Source organism: Typopeltis vanoorti, chromosome 9 (genome assembly GCF_054136105.1).
Source record: "Typopeltis vanoorti isolate ZY-2024b chromosome 9, IOZ_Tvanoo_1.0, whole genome shotgun sequence".
In the NCBI taxonomy this organism is placed as follows: Eukaryota; Metazoa; Arthropoda; class Arachnida; order Uropygi; family Thelyphonidae; genus Typopeltis; species Typopeltis vanoorti.
The window spans coordinates 100,821,040-100,844,227 of NC_143557.1; the positions used below are offsets into that span (position 1 = coordinate 100,821,040).

Sequence of the window (23,188 nt, forward strand, 5' to 3'; positions counted from 1 at the left end):
TCAGCTCTTATTCTTATTCAGTGAAGAGGTAGCAGTGAGCACAGTGCTGTACACACCAGGTTGATAGCTTTTAGCAAACTGGGCACTCATTAGTTGAACAATCTCTCATGCATCCATCACCCTCAAACCATCTGCATTCAGTAGGCTTTCACATTCATTCTTTCCTTTACTAGCAGCATAACGATAGAATTATTTGAAGTTGTTTTTAGCTTGCTGAATCAGTTTCATTTCATACTCGGACTTAACTTTCCGTACAACAGTTGTAATGCTTCTGGCTTGCTGCTTACACTTTCATAAGGGACATCATCCTTATGCACATGATATTCCTTCCACATCATCATTTTCTTACGAATTTCTTGCTTGATAAGATAACACGCTATTTGACTGTTTATCAAGAACGTTAACTAATGCAGAAACATCTTCATGGGCCTTTAGGCATTTTGAAAACAGCCCACGTAAATCATTTAGAAAGTTGTCACAAAAAAACAAATGTTACAATGAGTTTCATTAGCCTCATTCTTTCATCCAATCATTTTTTATCCGTACAAAATCCAATTACCTCAAGAACTACACGGCGATGACCGAGACCGTTGTGTGAAGTATTGTGAGTGGTTTGTGCATCATAGTCAGCTTGAAAAAAAATATCATGTTCAGCTACTGGTCTAATAAAAACCCACGCTGGGTAAAGGAAGGAAATGTGCAACATGATCCAGGAATGGCAACACACACACACACTTATGTAATAACTGAAATCAAACAAAACTGTAATATACTGTAGAAATGGTGGGGTAAGAATTTCACTTTAGAATTTAGTTTTTGTATTCATGCTTTGATATACGTCATTTATTAAAATATAACAGAGTATATACGGCACATTGTGTAGTCATGATAATACCGATTCAAATAAACTCCGAGTGAAGAAAAAAAGCAGTAAAAACTTAATGAATGTATACTGAATCTTTGATAGATATATTTTAATAGATGGCGTTAATGTTATCATTCCGTTTCACTTTAACACCGGAAAACGGAAGTAAGTACTTGGATGGAAATAGGTTGCGGAAGAAACGCATCAACAACATAAGTGGCAGTGAATTATGAATCAGAGTAGGCGGGGCTGGTGAATTCTGTTTCATGTCTCAGACAAAGGTTTTTTTTTTCTCCTTTTTTCACTTCCTTTTTTAGTAAGGATGCACAAGAAAAATGATTGTAAATTACTGATGCTAATGTTTGTATTGTGGGAAGCTCTGCATTACGTTTGTCCGTATGGAAAATGATAAAACCACGTGTGTTTGTGTATATGTTTTCAGTTGTAAGATATCTGGGTTGTGATGCAAGGAGAAGAAGAAGACGAGGAAGGATTTGGGGATGTTGTATTATAATCATATTATTCCAAATAATCATTGTATCCATCATCTTGCTGTTATACTTTAGTTATATGTCATGTACATTTTCAGAAGCAGAAACGGCTGTAGCAAGTATAGTAAGCCATTTTTCGTGTTTGTGGAAGACAGTTTTTTCATTAAATTGAATTATTGCAAATTACCATTAATTATTAACCAAAAAATACTGATTTGAACAGCACCGTAAAATGCGAAGATAGCAGTATATATATTGTAAATACGTTCTTTACAATATATACTGCTTCTCTTTTTTCGGTGATTTAAGAAATAAAATTTTCAGTGCGATTAGATCAGCAGGTGGCAAATTCTTTTTTTACTTGATTCATTTATATATAAGTGAAAGTTCATTTAATTAATTCATTCAGCCACCACGTTTGAAAAATGTTTTTATATATTGTTTGTTAATTGTGTAAGTTAACCCGATTTTTTAATCGACCACAACTTCTGACATCCGAATCAGTGACGGTATATTTGCGTGATCTACTTAGTTGCCTAAACATTAATTTAAAACAATCCTGTTATCAGGCAATCTTCAAGAGAGAAGAGTGGGGATATAAATAGTCAAACATTTTGGCTTAAGAAAGATTTGCACTTATACACTTAGATTTTATGCAGAAAAAGAATATTTATGTAGTTGTCATGTTTAAATGAATTTGGTAAGAATATGAGTAATATTCCATGGTACTTAATTTCATGAACTGCGAAGTATATCTGGTTTTTTTTTAACTATAATTTTAGAATAAAGCGGTAAGCCTAAATATATATTTTTGTGCATATTACATGTATTCTCCTGGCTGGTTTGCCTGGGTTATCAGATGAAGAACCTAAGTTTTCAGGGGTTAAAGCCCTGCCACTTCTGTCTGAGATTGGCTAGCTTATTTTCAGTTGAAAAGCCCTGATATAGTTGATTCACATAGTAGATGGAATTCGAACCTAGGTCTTTCCATCCAAAAGGTTTCTTCCAAACAGAGTGAGGTTCTAAGAATATAACTAGATATCTGAAATATATATGAATGCTAAGAATCAGTGGCAAAAAAAAAGAAGAAAAGTTTCAGGAACTAAAGGTGAATGCCTGTTACAACACTGAACCAACAAGTTTTTAAACAAAACTGAACGTCTGCAAAAAGATACTAACTCTCTATAATCTAAATATATGCTATTTGTGTAGATGTCACAACAGAGCAACATTTGTTATCTGTTGGAAATAAAACTATTTTCTGGCCATATGGTCCAGCATATCCTTTAGTCTATACAAAATTACAAGAGCACACTTGAAATTTCAGTGACAACCTGGCTAGTTAACTGATCTGCCACAGACGATTGGGTGTGTTGTACTCTTGCTTAATTATAAATTATTTTTTAACTTTTGCAGCAAGATACAGTTTATAGTAGTGATGGTTATCACAAGTCCATATTGATTCAAGTAAGGTAGATGCCTCAAAGAAACTTGACAGTGGTATTTTGGCATAAAACTGTGTCATATATTCTTTGCAGACAATGATTCCAAGTAGCAAATGATCAAATGATGGAATAGTTTTGAGAATGTTGGAGTGATGGAATGGGCTTAATGGTCACTATTTTAATTGAACAGGCTAAGTTATTCCATAATGAAATTAAATTAGGACATGAGCATGACTATGCTGAAAGATGGTCTGAAAAGTTTTAAGGTACCATGAAATTTCTGTCCAAAATGCATGTTTGGGTGGGTGTTGAAAAATGGTCCATTCCCTATAAAGGAACTATCTAGTATGTGGATGAATTTGTTAAACTTGTAGTTAATGAGTTCCTCATTCCTGAGGAAGTGCATGGGGAAAGGAAGTGGTGATGAAACTGAATTGTATTGGTGAATGCATACCATGAAGCACATTAACAACAGGGCATGAACAAGAGTCCTCACTGCACATCAGTAGACCTACTGGAAGTGCATTGGGGAAAGGAAGTGGTGATGAAACTGAATTATATTGGTGAATGCATACCATGAAGCACAACAGGGCATGAACAAGAGTCCTCACTGCACATCAGTAGACCTACTAGAAGATTTCAAAATTCTTCTCATTCTGGAGAACAGTTAAGCTTATCCTAGAGTCAAACAGCTGTGTAAAAAAATGTTTATGCAGTATTTACCACTAAACCATACATTCCCTATCCAAGACCAAGGAATTTTAACTCTGTGAAGGCTAAGCATCACTCATTTCATGAGACATGTTAGATGTAAATGCTGACAAATCTGTAGAGACATTTATTAAAACATTTAACATGAATAAAGTACTTTGGTTCATTTCTGGTGTATGAGAGAAGATATAAGCATCAACACTAAGAAATGATGGCATAAATTGTGCCCTGTGTTGATGTTTGATAATTCTCATGATAAAAATGTTGCTATTGGCTTTATGGGATGTAATTTATGAAAGAGGAAGTTCATGAGTTCTTGAGTATTCAAAAAAAAGTGTTGTGAGACCTGCTGCCATTGCAGGCAGTCATTGGAGGGAGGGGAATAAAAACCTGGCTGAGTTGATGAACATTGACAAGAAACATCTGTTGTTTGTAACTATACTGAATTTGAAATTATATTGTTCTGAATCCTGATAAAAACAACGAAAGTTCTGAATTTGACAGTGATGTCAACAGTAAGTTTTCAAATTAATTGTGTTAATGAGTGAATTAATCAAAGGGCTAGAGAAACATACCTATGTGATGAATTTTCCTTCAATGTATGAAATTATGTAGAGTGAGATCACAGATTAAACACAGTCTTGCCTTTTCTCTTGCAAAAGGGATCTCAGATCACTTATCCTTACCATCAGTAATACACATCTCACCAGATAGAATCAGATCTCTATTTGAACTAACATTTACCTCTAGCCTCCCCTGGCATAAAAATATCACATCAGTTGCTTCCTGATCATCTAAACTAGGCATCCTCTTCTACTCAGGATGCTATTTTTCACCCACCCACCCACCTATTAACTCTATATAAATCCATCCATCCTTAGGATTCTGCTCACACATTTGGGGTGGTGCACCTTTTCAAAAATACTCAATGGTGTCCAGAGGAGAGCAAGTTGGCTCATCAGTGATCCCTCCCTTATAAAATCAATTTAACCCCAATCTCACGAATGCAATGTTTCAGTTTTACAGTTTCAATGTTTAACCCCAATCTCACAAATGCAATGTCTGTTCTGCAGATGCTTATATGGTTACTGTTCCGCTGAACTGGTAACCATCATTCCTCCACTTTCTATTGGGATAGTTAAAACAAGAACAGCAGCTTCTTAGTCCCTTTTCACTACGTCTGTAAACACACTGAACCTGCTACTTCTCTTCCTGTTTTTATTCCATCCATATTTTTCTTCTGGAATGACTTTCTTCATGAAGTATTCCCAAACAACTACAACTCTTCAAGAAAAATGTCAAACTTCTTTTTTTCATCTTCACCTCCACCCTAGACATGGTACTTGATATGCTTATAGGTTCTTCAACTATGTGGTGCCAATATATATTTGAAAAAAACTTCACTTCAAGATGTTCTGTTCTTCTTGCAACATCATGATCTATGATGAATCAGTTAGCTGTGAAATAGACAGTAATCCAGGCAGGGGTCAACTTCCAGACTTTTGTGATTACTTCTAGAAAAAATAAATTAAAGATACCAAGAAATTATATTTTGGTTTTATCCTTTATCTGATTGTAAGCAAACAAAGTTTCTGTGTGAAGTCACTTCACGACTGGGCTACTTGTATATTGAGGCTAATGACTTCACATCAACTGCCTTGGTATCCCTTAATGCAATGCACATGTATAATGCTATGCATTATGGGAAGGACCATTACCCAGACTGGTTTCACTATATAAGTGAAGTCTCCAAAAGCTCAGGCAATCTCCCCAGATCACTCTAAACTCACCAAGTGCAAGCGATCTGAAGGATCATTTTACTCAGCAGTAGGCCCACCCTGCCATGGAGAGGAATGCTCAGTGGTGGCTCTGCCCAATGGCAGGCTCAGACCCACCATGGAGCAGAGCCATAAACTTGGCAGTGGCTCCACTCAGAGATGGGCAAAATTCTGCCACTGAGCAGAGCCACTTATATTTCAGCATAGCGACCACTTCAATGCTAAAGCACATCAGTGGGAGCCAGACCCAGAAGTGATTATTATTAGTCACCTCCAGGGAGTCCAAAGACTTATCGAGGGAGGGCATCTACTCTACAACTCTGCTTCCACCACTCACAATCCACCAACTGACCGTAACTACACCAATGCCATCTACCACCAACCACCACCACCACTAGTATTTCCATAGACAATCACAAACATCCATGCCCATGGCAGGATTCGAACCTGCAGCCTCTTGATTGGAGAGCAGATATGCTAACTACTTGGCCACACATGCTAATCAATTACCTCTAGTAAAAATAAATTAAAGAGGCTGAAATCAATAGAAAAAAATTTTATCCACAGAGTTTAACCTTTGTGGGAGAAAGAATTAAATGTTAAAGTAGTCTAAAATTTATGGAGCTCTCCTCCTTTTTTTTTTAAATCAAAATTCTGATTTCCTTGCTGACTTTTTTGATTATTTATTTGCTGTTAGTAATGATCTTTTACTGTATCCTGTTAGGTAAACTATCCATCTACCTAGCAGATATCATGCAATCCTTTCAACATTCTTGATATCTTCTTAACCACTTCTCTTTCTGGATATACTGTGAATTTCACTGTCTCTTTGTAATGCAGACACCATAACCTCACCCAGGTTTTCTTTTCTGTAGCATGTTCTTGATCTAGCCATTGTATGTCATTGATCCACAGCAGATGGTCTTGTCAGCATCATCCACTTTCAGACACAAAATATGAAATGGTTTGAAGAAATTCAAGTGATTACTCTTGATATTTCTAGATTTCATTAGGTCTTCTATCATAAAGTCCCACTTACTAAACCACCATTCTATGATCTACCTCTTACCCTTTGCAAATAGGTTGTCAGTTTCCTTCACATTCAACATGACATGTAGTGAATAACCTTCCAGGTTATTCACTGCATGTCATGTTGAATGTGACCCTCCTCCTCCAGGATTTCCTTACTAATGCTAGAGCACCCTAGGCTCCTTATATCAATGCTCTTCCTCCTATACACAAATAACTTCCACTCAAAGACCTTAAATCCTTTCCTTAGTTTTGCTGATAACGGTATTCATTTTTCTTTTTTATTTAGCAAACTTTGCACTGCTGATAGATTTCAGTCTACAAGCTCCTGCATGACTAGTGATTTAAATATTGATTTTCTTGCTATATTCAGAGGGTGAGAATATGTTCAGCATTACCAAAACACAGTCCTGTCTTATGTGTAAGATAGATCACATTACCTCTACCTACTGTTGACATGCAAGATCAGATCGCTCTCTCTCTTGCTCTTGGACTGATTTACATCATTAGTATTTCCTGTTATCAAAGGTTATCAAAAAAATTAGGTATCCTTTTCTGCTCAAGACACTTGTTACCTATATCACTTATCTCCTATCCTCTTAGACTTGTAATACCATTTTCACATTTAGGGATAGCGAACCAAAATCTTTCATATCATACAGAAATGGGCAGTCTAGTTAATTGATGATCACTCTTTACAGATTCACTTCTGTCAATTTCTCATAGATGTTCTGCATCTTCTGTAAATATTTTCATAGACATTGTTTTGCTGAACTACTTCTCATCATTTCTCTACTTTCCTTTAAACCTGCAAGCAAATAAGAAACTTCTGGACAGCATCCATTTGTTATAGTTTTGAAATCTATCAAATCAACTTGTTGCTTTTTCTTTTATTCCATCTATTGCTATTCTTTGGAACAATTTCCCTCACTCTGTTTTTCCCCATAGGACAACCTCAGTTATTTAAGAAGTATCACATTTCCTTCTTTCTTCCTAAGCATTTGCCTATACATGCACCAGTATGCTGTACATTTTGCAACTTCTTTTGTGTGTGGGTGGGTGTTGGTTATATATATATAGGCAGTTCTTTGGGGGGGGGAGATGGTACACAACAGTACGTCATACCGGCACCGTTATTAACAGTGACATACAGATGCAGTATCATTTCAATTTTCCTGCTAGCAATGGATGTGTACTGGCACGAATTGTTGTACAAAACAAGTGCTGTATATAGGACTTCACAAATTATACAAAATCCTATTTACCATGCAAAAAATGTATTTGCCCCAAGACCTACCTCTTCCCATTTTTTAAATATGGTATGTTTCAGTAAGCTAATAAGAGTTCCATAATGGGATGCTGAACAATTTTTTTTATCAATATTTTATTTTATTTTATTAAATATCACTTATTTTAATAAATAAGTGATATTTAATAAAATCCTTCCCCTTATCCTGCACAATCACAGTGAATGCTTGTCGTTTGCTATAGGAACTTTGGCGTTTTTATTTTAGTTAGTTTATATTATGCAGTCTTAAAAGTTTTTTATATTATGTTGAAAAAAGTACAGTTTGGGCCATGAATAATAATAATAAAACAGTATTTGGAAGTTTAATAATTTATGTACTGATTCAACATTTGCAAAATATAAAATATGCAAACCAAATATCTGCTATAGAAAAAAGGAATTACACATCTCTGATTAATCATGTAAAAATGCAAGCAATAGTAGTGAATTTTTAAAATAAAACAATGAAACTGAAATATCAAACCACCAAATCTGGAGGAAAAAAAATAGTATATAGATGACAAATAGGCAAAGTCTTTGCATTATGCTATGGCTGAAATGATTCAACTGTTCAAAAGGGATTTTCTAGATATTCACCAGATATTCATTGAAAGAGTTTTTCAGAAGCTAGAAACATTCATGAAGGAACCAGATATATTCTGCTCCCAAAAATGCTGAAAAATTCCTTTTCCTACATCATAAATTATGACAAATTCATTTTGATTATTAATATTTTTGTTATTTGAAGAATATATATATATATATATATATATTATGCTGTTCCCTATAAAATATGACAGTTTTATTATATTGAAATTTTGCATATTATGGATTCATCTATATTTTAAAACTAAATATGGGCAAAACTTAAGTTTTGAAATGTAAATTGCAAGCCAAGGCAAACAGATTTGCCTTGGCTTGCAATATTTAGACAATGTGGACTCTGCCCAGGAGTCCATATACTAGGCTTTAATTAATGCATTGATTAGGGTTCACGTGTTTTGCAACTGTTTTAAACTGCTGGTTCTCAGCACAGACTAGGCTTCAAATTGACCAGGTTCAAAACACTTGGAGCTATAAGTCATAAATGAAAACAAAAATACTTCAATTCTATAGTCCCACTATGTTAGACAGTTAAATTCAGCATTGGTGGGTGCATAACATAATATTAAATTATAAAGCTGAGAAGTTTTTAAATTTTTATTAAGTAAGATATTGAAATGGAGAATAATATTAAGTTTCTTTCTACATTTCTAAGTTTTTAAAATTTACTAGATAGTTTATGAAAGGGTTATGTTCTCATGAAGATTTCTGCCTGGCTTCTAAACAAGAACAGTAGGTCCATATACACTGTCGGGCTTTCTGGGTCCCTCACTGAGCTGATGTTTGGTGCGCAGTGGGTTTTTTACTTGAGCTAATGCTTGGTGAGGTGTGGACTTTGCCTGTTTCTGTGCCAACTGAGGTTTAGCTCAATGATCGAGCATAGCATACAGATTCTTAAGAGATCCAGCTTTTGAGCTACCTGAGAAGATGTAACCTCAGGTAACTCACATTTTTGGAACTTGGCCAATTTGAAGAAACTTATTGCCTGATCTCTGATAAGAACCAAGAGTTTGAAACAGCTGTATAAAGCTATTTTTTCCCCCAACATATTACTTCTTCCAATTACCAGTCTTCCATGATAAGAAGAACTTATTTATTTCACTCCCTCATCTATCAAATTGACAGTTTTTGTCAATTTGATAGATGGAGTTTTAGAGAGGAATTATGTAAATAAATGCCTCCTGATTTTTAATCACACATCTCATATAATGGACGAGTTGGCAACCGCCTGTGATCAAATAACTTGATAGTGAACAAGATGATGTTTTAAATGCGCCTCTGTAGCACAATTGGAAGAATGACGGTAAATTTTCCCTTCGATTGGAAAATACCCAAGTTCAATTCTCATGGTGGTGAGAGGAATCTTTATATGGGAATTTTTTATTGAAGATGAGTTAGCCAATCTCACATGGAAGTAGCAGGTTTTTTTCTCCTGGAAATTAACATGGAAATTGCATGTGTTCCCAAGCCTAATTTGTTATACAGACAAATTAGGCTTGAGAACACATGCAATTTACAGACAAAAAATATTAGTGGTGGTGGGCAGTAGATGGTGTTGGGGTAGATGATGATAGTGGTGATTTGGTGTAGTTGGTAGATTAAGTGGTGCAGACAGAATGTTGAGTAGGTGCCCTCCCTTGATAAGTCTTTGGACTCCTTGGTGTCATGAAATAATAATAACGATGAAGAGTGAATTTATATAACTTATCGATAAAAATAATTTAATAGAAAAAACAAATAATAAAGTTTGTGAAACTAACTTTATTATTTGTTTTTGGTGAATGTTCACCATTGCTAATGGTGAACATTAGCAGTGGAGCCAGACTAACTTTTCACAATGTAATGTTAATAATGTGATCCTGTCTCCAGCTCATCCTGGAAAGATAATTGTGCTTTTAAAATAATACTATTAAAAAGTCTTTTCATCATGTTTATTCTGTTAAGCTAATTCATGTTGTGAATTGTGAAAATAAACTTATGCCAAGAGGGTGAGAGGTTAAGAGGGTGTTGAGAGAATTGCAGTTGACCATGTCTCTAGCTCGTCTGGGAAAGATAATTGTGTTATAGAGTTAAGACTCATCATGGCAGGTCCTTCCTAGGAAACACAAAGTCTATCAAGACTCATTGTGGGAACTCCCTCCTAGGAAACACAAAATCTATCATACCACTCCTTAAACTCATTGACCGTTCTCGCTCTCACCACTCTTATCAGGCAATGAATTCCATGATTCAACCACTCTCAATGCAAAGAAATCACTCCTCGCCCTCTTGCTCACTGTTTCCTTTCGTAACTTCCATGGATGGGCCCCTAGTAATCACTCCTTCCTGCTGTTCAGCCAAGCGAAAGAACTCCCCAGTGTCAACCCTGTAACCACCTCTCAACAGTTTAAAAGTCTCAATCATATCACCTCTCCTTTTTCTATTCATCAAACTCTGCAGTCCACATTCCCTCAGCCAATCCTCATAACTAACATTGTACAGTCCTGAAACCATTTTTGCTATCCACCTTTGTACCCTTTCCACACTTAATTTATCTCCTTCAAATCGTGAGGACCAAATCTGAGAACAGTAGTGTGGTCTGATTATTTTTTAAGGTATCTTTGATTTTTATAAGAATGGTGACCTGCAAGTTATGACAAATATAATGTTTGAGAATTATTATTATTACATGACACCTCCAAGGAGTCCAAAGACTCATCGAGGGAGGGCACCTACTCTACAACTCTTCATCTCCACCACTCACAATCCACCAACTATAGCAAACCGCATCATCTACTACGCACTGCCACCACCACTAGTATTTTCACAGACAATCACAAACATCCATGCCCATGGCAGGATTCAAACCTGCAGCCTTTTGGCTGGATAATGGATATGCTAACCAGGCCAGCACTGACTTACTATTTCAAAATTAATTTCTGGATGCTGGATAGTCATTACTTTAATAGTGCTACCTGTTTTCATGGATTGGAATTATTTCCCATTTGGAAAACATCAGCATGTTATGTTTATCTTCATACAAACTAACTTTTGACTGGGACAAACGGTCTATAAAGAAATTAGCTGATTCAATTAATTACATATACTATCTTCTGGTTGAAAATAACTTTTTTTTTATTACAATATATTATTGCTGAAGTTTTTGATCGCTTCTTTATTACATTCATTGGAGACTGCTTGTGATCATATAACTTGATAGTGAATGAGATGATGTTTTTAAAATGAAAAAAAAAGTATAAAATATGCGAAGAAAATATGGTAATACATTTTCAATGCATTTAGAATGAGGCTGAAAATTCACATGCCACTTGTCTTGGATATGTCTGTGGCAAGTGTTCAAGGTGGATTTCTGAAGCCCTGTTTACACACATTTTTTAATCTTTCTTCATTTTGCAATTTGATCAAAGCACCGAATATTCAGTCTAAACATACCGAATTAAATGATGTTTTGAACAAAAAAACATAAATTCATGAAATTGTATAAATTTTATAAATGTTTTTATAAAATTTTCATGAAATTTTTATAAATTTTAATTTAAAAATTTTTATTTTTTCTCCTCAACCATTTATTTATAAAATTTAATTCATTATACTTCCACTGAATATTCAGTGCTTTGGCTTGATTTCAAACAGAGTTTGAGCCAAATCATGGTTAGTTTCATCCCTAGTTTGCATCATCATCTTCTGAATTTTCTTAACCTCTCTCTCCCGCCATATGATTTTTAAATGTCAAGCCATTTGTAACCTTCCCTAGATCTTTTGCTTTCATCATTTGTTTCAGTTGTTACCCTGTAATTACACTTTATTAATTTTACAAAGCTTTTTTTTTTTTCCAAAAAACAGAATTTATTTTAATGATATGTTTGTCTTTATTTTTCAGTGTAAGAGCTACAGAGACAAAAGAGCTCTTGGAAATTTTTGTTCTGAGCTGTGTGAGACCAGAAATATCAGAACTGTGGCATGCCTTCCCCATCACTTAGGAAAAGATGTTGTCTTTGTTGCAGTGTGGAACACAAAGAAAGTGGTAGTGAAAGCTTCAAAATTGAATTCTGATTTATATGACCAGGTGTACTGGACTGATAAAGAGGGTGACATCATATATCCCAGTGTACACTCATTTTTAGATATGGTCCAGAATAGTGTTGAAATGAATTTAAATTTAATTCTTGAGGTTAAAGGTATGGAAATGATTAAGCGGTTATGGATGACAAATATCAGTTCACTGTATGACTTATCAAAAGAAAAGCAGTATGTAGTTATGGATAATATTTGGCATTTAATCCAACAGACTGAATATATATTTTTGAAGTATTTCGAACATAAACCATTTTTTCCACAGATCTTAGGCATTTGTGGTCACTTTTATGTAATGGAATACATTGAGCCACTTGAAAATATTTTTCTTTTTTTTTATCCTGCATGGAAAAGAGATTTTTCAGTGCGAGCAAGGATTGCATCATTAATTTTAAACTATCTTGATGCTTTAGAGAATTATTTTACAAAGCCCTTGCATATCTGTGATGTAAAAATTGGTCATTTTGGACTAAATGAGCACCAAGAAATGAAGTTGCTAGATACAGACATGATATTTTTTCAACCAGCTTTAGTTGAAAATATAGTTGCAGTTGAACATTGCTCAAAGGATCAAGATTGCTCTTTTGTTGATTGTAAAGGAATTTGCAATATTACTTCCCAAAGGTGTGAGCCAGTGATACAAAACAACAATTTGCAGGTAACAGCATATTCATTCTTTTAATTAATATATAAAATCTATATTTATTATTTTTAAATAGAGGAATAATGTTGTAAAATGCTTGATTCAAAAATGCCTATTCTTTTTGTCATTTTGTGTTGCTCTTCTTCTTCTTCTGACTATGGGTAGTCGTAGGGAAATCTGACAAATTAAGGTATAACCACAGATATACTGTTAGTCCTTGACTTACGACCACTCTCATACTTGAGACAGGACAGGTATTGGAAAAACACAACAACGATAACAACAACAACAAAAAAAAACAACGTTTACTGCTACAATAAAACCATATGCTATAGAATTTCCCTTAATTATTGGTTTCTAATATGTCCTAAAATAGACTTTGGGAATACTTCTTGAGTAAGGCTGTTCCATAGGACAGAGGTGGATAGAATAAAAGAAGATGAATATAAGCAGGATCAATTTGTTTGCAAGGAGTGCTAGGCAGCAGCAGAAAGCCAAGGAATGATGGTTGCCAATTCACTGGAGCAGTGACCAATGAAGTACCTGTAGAATAGACACAGTGCTGAAACACTGCACCTGTAAGATAGACTGGAGTGAGTATATAAGAGAAGGAATAGCTACATGTATATGGAGGCTAATGATGTCATATTAATTGCCTTTGTTGGATGTGTGCTCTGCATTATGAATAATGCAGAGGACACATCCTTTTGTACATGTAGCGTCGCCGTAGCACGTGGCGGTGAATTTGAGCTGTGCAGAAGAAAGTGATTTTTAATCGGTGAATAGTCCGCTTTTTTCCCCGTTTTTCTACGTTTTTGAGTGCTAAATTGTTTCTCTGAATACGAGTGTACTTCAGTGGTTGTTTTTTGGAAGTTAGTTGCTGTCGCGATATAATATATTTTGGTACCGTCGGAATCGAACGCACAACGGTGGAAGACAAAACGAAGCTAAGTTACTGTATTTAGTTATATTTCATTTTATTTAATTATATTTAGTACTTAAATGTTCTGATGTTTGTACTTTTTTTCCTCTTATTTATTAATTGAATAATTATTAAAGATTAGGGTATAATTTGACAAAACACGTCACAGATAAGTATGGCACCTGTGCGAAGGAAAATGGCGGCCAGTAATGAAGGTTCGCCATCGTTATCAAAGAACGGTAGCATAAAAGAAATGAGTCAGTGTACTAGCTGTGAAATGTATGCTTTGCGGAGTGCGGTCGGAGTGTGGTTAGATGATAATAAAGGATTGAATGTGTGTAGAAAATGTAGGGAGAATGCGGAATTGAAGTGTATTTCGGATCGTGAGTGTGATATTTTTGTCAACCTTCAGAATGAAGGAAACAGGGATATGACAAGAAACGGCAAGGTTGTACATGAAAATTGTGAGAGTGTGAATGTAGAAAGTGTGAATGATAGTATAAATGGTTTCTCAGAGAACAAAAAAGATGAGATAGATGCATTGAGTGAGATCGCGTTGTTGAATAGTGCGATAGAAAGAGCAAAACAGCAGCTAGAGTGCATGAACAAAAGTAGACTGAATGAACCAACCAATAATAAAAGGTATGACAGGAAAAATAGACGTATGAATGTGAACATGAACAAAATGAAGGATAGAGTGCTGTATGGAGACTCGTTAGTACGAGGTGTGTTAGTAGAGGATTTGACAAAATCGTACCAACCTGTTGCGACCATAAAGGACGTAACTGCGTCTATTAGAGAGCAAAAGGAAAGGGTGAAAGAAATGATTGTTGTGGCAGGTACGAATGATTTGAAAGGAGATAAAATGGAAATGATAGAAGACCTGAATGAATTGTTTGAGGTAGCAAAAGAAAAGAGTGAGAGAGTTAGAATGATTAGTCTTTTGCCACGGTATGACAGTGAAATGTTTAAAAGGAGGGCTATAATTGCAAATGACTTTATGCATGGGTTATGTATGACGAGTGGTGTGGAATTTGTGGATGTGTGGAGTGAGTTTGATGGGCGAAAGGATCTATATAAGATGGATGGCTTGCATTTGAATGGTTACGGTGTAAGAAGACTTAAGAAAGTGTTGCTGAATGTAGTGGATGTGCAAATTCAGGGAAACTAGATTTGTTAGGGGGGGGGAGTAGAGATACAGTCCTTATGGAGGCAGTTGAATGTAAGAATGAATATAATATGCCAGAGCAAATAAGGACAACAAATCTGAGTGGGATAGTTAATATAAGGCATCAAGGTAGGGTTGGGGCTAATGGGGGTCTTAAATTCATGTACACTAATACTAGGAGTATTAGGAACAAGAAGGAAGAGTTTTTGGCCATCGTTGGCACTTCCACACCACAGGTTATTGGTATTAGTGAAACATGGCTGACTGTAGATGATATAGCTAGTGGGATTGAATGTGATGGGTATAGTGTGTTCAGGAATGACAGAGAGAATAAAATGGGGGGAGGAGTATTGTTGATGATAGCTGATGAGCTCCAGCCAAGGAGAATAGAAGTTGAATTGCAGGATAGAGAAAAGAGCACATTTGAGGCCATTTGGTGTGAGATTGTGGCTAGCAGAACTAAATATACAATTGGGTGCTGCTATAGACCAGGTGATGGAAAAGATGGTGGTGACAGTATGCACAAGCAAATAGAAGAAATGGGTGGAAGGAGGGTGATTATTATGGGAGATTTCAACTATGGTCGCATTGATTGGAGTGAGGAGAGGACACACGGGAGGAAGGAACTGGATTTTATGCGGTTATTAAGGGATAACTATCTGCGACAGCATGTAATGGAAAATACTAGGGGTCAGAGAATGCTTGACCTAGTAATTACATCTGAGGATTTGGCTGTAACAAATATGACCACATTGCCACCAATCGGTGAGAGTGATCATAGGGTCTTAACTTGGGAGGTGGCTAAAGGTGTAGAATTTTCAATTAAGACAGGGTACATGTGGAATTATCGGGCTGGAAAGTATGACAAGCTTAGGAGTTTGATTGGTTCAGTGCCATGGCATGTACAACTGCAAGGACTAGAAGTTGATAGTGCATGGGAGGTAGTTAAGAAGTGCTTGCACGAAGCAATGGCTGACTGTATACCTAGAGTCCGAATAATAAATCAAGTAGGGGTTAAATGGATGAATAACACCATTAAGCTTGAGTTGCAAAAAAAAGAAACAACTATGGAGGAAATTTAAGGAGAAGGGTGACCGGCAGGCACATGAACGGTATAAAGCACAGGCCAGAAGGGTGACGAGTGTGGTAAGAAAAGCAAAAAAGGATTACGAAAGAACATTGGCCATGCAGGCTAAAGAGCATCCTAAACAGTTTTTTAGATATGTAGCAAGTAAAAGGAAAAATGTACATGGCACATTGATTTTAAAGAATGCCGATGATAGGGAGGTAACTGAATCAGTTGAGATAGTTGAGTTACTGAGTGAGCACTTTGCAAAAGTATATCTTCCAGGTGGTGACATTGCAGAAACGAATAAACCAGTAGATTATATGGGAATTGTGGTTAATGAAGTGGAGGTGAGTAGTCTATTGCATAACCTCAATGTCAATACATCTGTGGGATTGGATGGTATACCAGCTCGTGTTGTACGAGAAGCAGCTAAAGAATTGTCAGTACCCTTGACCATTTTGTTTAATTTGAGTCTCGGGTCTGGGTTAGTCCCGAGCGGGTGGAAAGAGGGGAAAATAGTTCCACTGCATAAAGGTGGTTCCAAGACTGCTGTAGTAAATTACCGACTGATTAGCATATCAGGAATCATTGTCAAGGTCTTAGAGAAAATAGTCAAGAGGAAAATACAAGATTGGATAGAAGAAAATGGGATACTGTATCGGGGACAGCATGGTTTTGTGAAGGGTAGGTCATGCCTCAGTAACTTGCTCACGTATTATGACACAGTGACTGCTGAACTGGATAAGGGTAATGGGTTTACGGTGATTCTACTGGACCTTGCCAAGGCCTTTGACAGGATTCCACATGGAATTCTAATCAGTAAATTGCAGCATATGGGAATGGACATAGGGTTGGTGAGATGGATAGGAGGGTGGTTGACGGAGAGATATCAGAGTGGTTTACTCGGGAGTAGAGTCCACAAGACGGCCTGTGACTAGTGGTGTGCCACAAGGATCTGTTCTTGGACCACTGCTGTTTAATTTGTTCATAAATGATATAGGAAATGATCTGAGAGGAACAGTTCATTTGTTTGCGGATGATGCGAAGTTGGGTAGGGCAATAGTGAATGCAGATGACGTCAAAATTTTGCAGGATGATTTGGATAGATTGGAGGTCTGGGCTAAGGAGAATGGATGTCAGTTTAATGTGGCAAAATGTAAGGTTATGCATTTTGGGGTGAAAAGATTGGCTGCAGTTTACTGCATTGGTGGAACCGTGCTCCAGGAAATTGATGAGGCATGAGATTTAGGAGTGTTTGTAGATAAGGAATTGAAATTTAGGGGACACATTGCAAAAGTGACCAAAACAGCTCATCAAATCACTTGGTTGCTGAAGAATACGATGACAAGCAGAGACAAGCAGGTTATTGTTCCTCTGTATCGAGCCTTGATAAGACCCCATCTAGACTACTGTGCTCAGATTTGGTCACCTAGGTTTCTTCTTGATGGGGAGTAGGTGGAGAGGATCCAGAGGCAAGTGACCAAGATGATAGCAGGTCTGTGGAATGAACCGTATGAGAACAGGTTGAGGATTTGTGGGTTGCAAAAATTGGTTGATAGGCGGAGGAGGGAAGATATGATTGAGACATTCAAATTACTGAAGGGTTTCTATAAAATTAATTCAGAAGATATTTTTGAGAACAGGGCTGGTTGTGAGAGGATTAGGGGACATCCATGGAAACTGGGCAAAAGTGTGGTTAGTAAAGGTGTTAGAGCTGGGTTCTTTACTTTTAGAGTAGTGAATGAGTGGAATGCGCTCCCTGAGTCTGTGGTGGATGCTGTGACAGTGAATGAGTTTAAGGCGAGGTATGATAGATACTGTATGAATGTCAAATAGTTGTGATGAATATGATTTGGGGCCTCCCTCGATGAGTCCAATGACTCCCTGGAGTTGCCCGTAATAATAGTAATAATAATAGTAATTATATTATGGGAAGGGCCACCACCCAGACCAATTTTGATCTTTATTAAGATACTGTCCAAAAGCTCTGAATGACTTACAAGATTACTCTAAATCTCAAAAAGTGACCCTAAAGGTTCAATACTAAACTCATCCCTCCAGGACAGGAGGCTCACAGGTGGCTCCACTGGCAAAAAACCACCACCAAGCAAAACTGCTCTACTCCCCAAGAAGCAAGCAAGCCCAAATACAAACTTTATTACTGTTCAAATGCTGGATTTCCCCCAAAACGTGGGTGATCCCTCTAATTACCCAATTAGTGAGTGACCTGAAAGATCATTTAACTCATCGGTGGTTCCACTCAGTGACTGGTTCACCCTACCTCTGAGCAACCCCAAATGATCACCACCAAACTCATCACTCCTGATCCAGATGACTCTGGGACCAGAAACTCAGTGGTGGCATCACTCAATGACAGGCAAAAGCCCACCACCACCAAGAAGAACCTGTCTAGGAAGCAAGCAAGCCTCAAGATAAATGTCATCAGTGGGAGCTAGACTCAGAAGATATACCAAGGTAGAAGTAATGCAAAAGTCACATGTTTCTCATGCAAGTGGTAAAAAGGTGTACACCTTATTATTAAAATATTCTGGATTAGAGATAAGTAGAAGGTCAAGAAATTATATTTTTGTTATTCCTTTATCCAAGTGTATGCAAACAAAGTTTTTTTTTCTTTCATATTTATGAATATAGGGACACAAAACACGTGTTGTTTTGTGCCCATAAATTCATAAATATGAAAACAAAGTTTGTGCTTGAAGCATCAAGGCTACTTTTATAGCGAGGCTAATGACTTCTAACAACTTGACAAATTTAATTTATAACAAGTGAAAACAACTTTCAGCACATTTTACTGTCTTTCTGTGTTTTATATTTTTAATCTCATTGTCATTGTGAAGTTATTCAGTTTTGCAGGAAGCAGGGACTACATCAATGCTATGCTACAATGAGTAGAAATTTGATCTTCCATATACTTTTATATACTTTTATAGTATATAAAAGTATATGGAAGATCAAATTTACTATACTTTTATAGTAATGAAAATATTTATGACATACATTTGATGGTATCAAAAACATACGAGCACTTGTAAAAGTTACTAACCAAGGTAACAGCGACTAGAAATAAAGCAAGAGAAGATAATGACAGGAAGGTTTGAATTAGATATAAAGCAAGGTATGCATCTCTATTTTTGATTCGAATATTTGTACATATCACACTATTAATATTAAAACAGGAGATGTTGAAGCTAGTTCTTTACCTGATGCAGAATTCCCCAAACATTAAAGTAATCTTTCTTAGTGACTTTATTATCCCAAAACTCCCAGCTGGCTTTTTTTTTTACTGACCAAGCTATAAGAGATTGAGGTATGTGCTTTAATCACTGATATAATGCAAATTGTCCATTGACCAACCAGAAAATATGAAATAACCTTCTCTGCTCACCGAAAACTCTTGATTTTATTTATTTTTAACCATTCTCTTTCCAAGTATGCCTCTGTAGAAGTCATCTCCTCCCCCTAACTCAGGCCATAATCTTGTACAGGTTTTTTCTTCTATGGAATGCTCTTCCTTCAGCCTTCTTCCTTCATGCGTTTTAATACCAAGCAGGATTATTTCTATAACTTCTACTCTTATTTTTCATGCTTATATGGTTAGACCACTATTTTCACTTTCCAGATCCAAACCCTTGCTCTCATCGAGACCTCAGTTTTTGGTCTTGCTTGCATGAGATATTAAACTAATAGTTCTATAGTTATTGCAATCCTTCATATCTTCCTTCTTACGTTGTATGAAAACCGACTTCTTCCAGTCTCCAGGCGATGATCCTGTCTCCCATATATCCTTGTAATCAATCTATGAAACACTCTTATCCCTCCATCCCCTGTAGCCTTAATTAACTCTGCGGGGATTCCATCTGCACCTTATAACCATTTAAGCTGCTTAACTGGACTCTTTTTTTGATATCACTTAAAGAGATTTGGAACATGAAAAATTAGCCAAACAAATGTTTGATGCAAAAATGACAGATAAGAGATCCAGGGAAGATGAAGAAGATGTTGTGGGTTGATGTTGTGAATGCTTTAGATCAGAATGCAAATGCTTATCAAATTAGAGACTTCAGAAATACACCAGAAAGTGCTGATATTTACTAATTTCTCTTCCATCAAAATCATGTTAGCTTTATAATAAATTTAGTTTAATCCTTTATCCAAGTGTGAGCAAACAAAGTTTGCACCTGAAAGTATCTTCAGGACTGAGCTAAGGTGGTGCAACCAAGGCAACTTGTGGCAAAGATGGAGAAAGTTATCATCACTCCTATCTCAGTATCTCCCATAATGCAAAGCACATCTCCTTGCGGATATGTGTAATGCTATCCGGAGTAATTTAATAATAAGGTTGTACACCTTTTGGCAACTCCTATAGGTGGGGATGACCTCTCATTGCTTCTGCCTTGGTGTCTCCACTACTGGGCCTGGCTCCCACTGACGAGACCTCAATAAAGGTCGAAACCGGTCTGGGTAGTGGCCCTTGCCTTAATGCATAGCATTACACATATCCACAAGGAGATGTGTTTTGCATTATGGGAGATACTGAGATAGGAGTGATGATAGCTTTCTCCACCTTTGCCACAAGTTGCCTTGGTGTTGCACGACCTTAGCTCAGTCCTGAAGATACTTTCAGGTGCAAACTTTGTTTGCTCACACTTGGATAAAGGATTAAACTAAACTTATTATAGTCTAACCAAGTGAAAAATAAACTCTCAACATGTTAGCTTTGTTGTGCTCATTGTCATTTAAAAAAAAAAAAAATCAAATACCGATTGTATGTTTAATAATATTAAAATATTAATTGTATATTTAATTCTAAATATTTGTAATTATTGGCACTTGTGCCACAACAAATTATAACTCAGCATCCAATTTAAACCTAGAAAAATTTTTCCTGTGAGTAGATGCTCATTACTGACTAAATTGCAGGGCATCATCTCTATTGAAAGCGTTATAAATTAAATGATGTTTTCACAACAAAAAATGCTTATCTTGAGAAAAGAGCAGTGAGATTTCCTAATGATAAATTCTGTTCATGTAAATTAACTAATATATTTCTATAATAAATAGACCTGCAAAATAGTACAGTATTGATTTATTCAGATATAGTGGATCACATGACATTTGGCTTTCTAATCCATCTTCAGTGATTTAGCATTGAATATAGACAAATGTGGAATACATTTATTTATTCTGCATAGCAGACAATATTATCTTGTATTTGCTGGACATATATGAAATGTAGATTTTAGGATTGTATTAAAATCAGGATTCAGGTATTCCTTTTATCACTAAATCCAAAGCTTTTATCATTATCATAGCTTTAAGTAAGTAGCAGTCATTGTGTTTCATTTTAAAGTTAAAACAAAATTATATAGGATAACTAGAGCTACTTTTATAATGCATTTTTTAAATTTTCTTTTCTTAAATAGAGAGTCTGTAACAACATTTTCCTTGGCCACTTAGGACACAAATATTTTGGTCTTCTTAGCTCTCCTCCTCAGACACTGGCAGTCAAACTTGGAAGACTACTTCAGCAGTGTAAAAAGAAGACTGGTCAAAATATTTCTGAACATGAGCTCACAAAACAGTTATTTGATCTTTTGAACTCTGAAGAATCAGTTAATTCTGAGAATGGAGATCATCAGAGACATTCAAATTATCACAGAACACATCTAAATTTAGTGAAAGAACAGAATTGAACTAGGGAAGTAAGACAGAACAGATAGTTTAATTTTCATAGGTCCTTTTGGATAACTATTAAATAATTGACATTTACTAGTCCAAAAAATTTGGAGCTTAAATTTTTCCTCAGGAAGCATATTTAATTTGTCGTGCAGCTGTATGAGTGTTGAATTCAGAAAATTTTCTACACATATTCCTGATATGAGATTTTTGAATATCAAATCTAATTCTGCAAATTAACTTAAGATTTCATTATGTAAATCTTTATATATATCTTTATTATAACCTGAAGCTAATATAAATGTTTGTATTTCTTAGACAACTACATCCACTGTTATGAATTTTCTTTTGATTCTCATGTATATTAATATTCAAGAACAAGAAACTGATATTAATGTTCCAATCACTAATATGAAAATATTAGAGAAAGAAAATTTTTACAGTTTCAGTGCTGATGGAAAGTTTACTGAAATGCAATTGGATGAGCTGTTTATTACACACAATGGCAAAATATTTTATTTTGAATTGTTATTCATGTACATTGTGAACAGCAATTTGAAATTCAAACTCATGCTAAAAAGTAAATTCTCACTATAACAAACCGACAAGTCCCCACTAGAGCATCACAAAGATAATGTTATTCTAAATAAAATTACTATAGCATGTCTGAAGCCCCTATATTACAGTGAAGAGCAACTGTATGCATAAATATTTTTCAGTTCTTATAATCCTCCATTAAGACTACCAGTTCAGATATTATGTGATTCAAATTGTCCAAGTTCTTTCCCCCCTCTCCCCAATCAAATTTCTGTTAATAAGCATGTCCAACACAGTTGATCTTGAGAGCTATTTTCGGTTATGTTACCTCAAATAACTGGCCCTTGAATGGGTTAGTGTATAAACTTTTGGTACATCATGTAATTGTATTTTCAATTAACTGCCTTTCAGTTTTCTAACCAGCAAATTGACTTCTTGTTGAAGTCAGATAATTTAGAAAATAATTGTATTTAATGTATGATTTTGGGCTTTAAAGTTGGATGAATATATGTCATTTATTCAAATGATTAGAAGATATTTACTTCTGAATATCAATTTTTTAAATGAAATAAAACATTTTTCTTCACTCAGGGAAATATTTTTACTTTTCCCTAAAATTTGTAATAATTTTAGTGTCAAAAAATTGTTAATGAATATGATGTCAGAAATTAATTTTAAAATATAAAGATAAATTTATATTTATCAAATTTTGTAAGTTGTTGGACTTCAAAGATACAAAACTTGTATGAAAAAAAAAATTAGAAAGAATAATTATGCATAATAGATTTTTCACAAACTTCAACAGTCCAGTATATTCAAGGTGATTAAAATCCATTGGATTAAATGATATACAAATGTTCGAACAAAG

The 23,188-nt window shown here is 35.6% G+C and overlaps 1 protein-coding gene across 2 annotated transcripts; it reads left to right on the forward strand.

The window, feature by feature from the left end:
• Window positions 1-1,099: 1,099 nt before the first annotated feature.
• On the forward strand, window positions 1,100-22,809 carry aln (divergent protein kinase domain 1C). 2 transcript variants are annotated; one of them, XM_090398037.1, is made up of 3 exons: window positions 1,100-1,146; window positions 12,091-12,942; window positions 21,531-22,809. In XM_090398037.1, the coding sequence occupies exons 1-3, from the start codon at window positions 1,132-1,134 to the stop codon at window positions 21,798-21,800; spliced, it is 1,137 nt and encodes a 378-aa protein (XP_090254163.1). In that variant the 5' UTR covers window positions 1,100-1,131; the 3' UTR covers window positions 21,801-22,809. The 2 variants fall into 2 exon arrangements, with proteins under 2 accessions (XP_090254163.1, XP_090254162.1); XM_090398036.1 differs by lacking the exon at window positions 1,100-1,146 and adding an exon at window positions 1,182-1,480.
• Window positions 22,810-23,188: the final 379 nt, after the last annotated feature.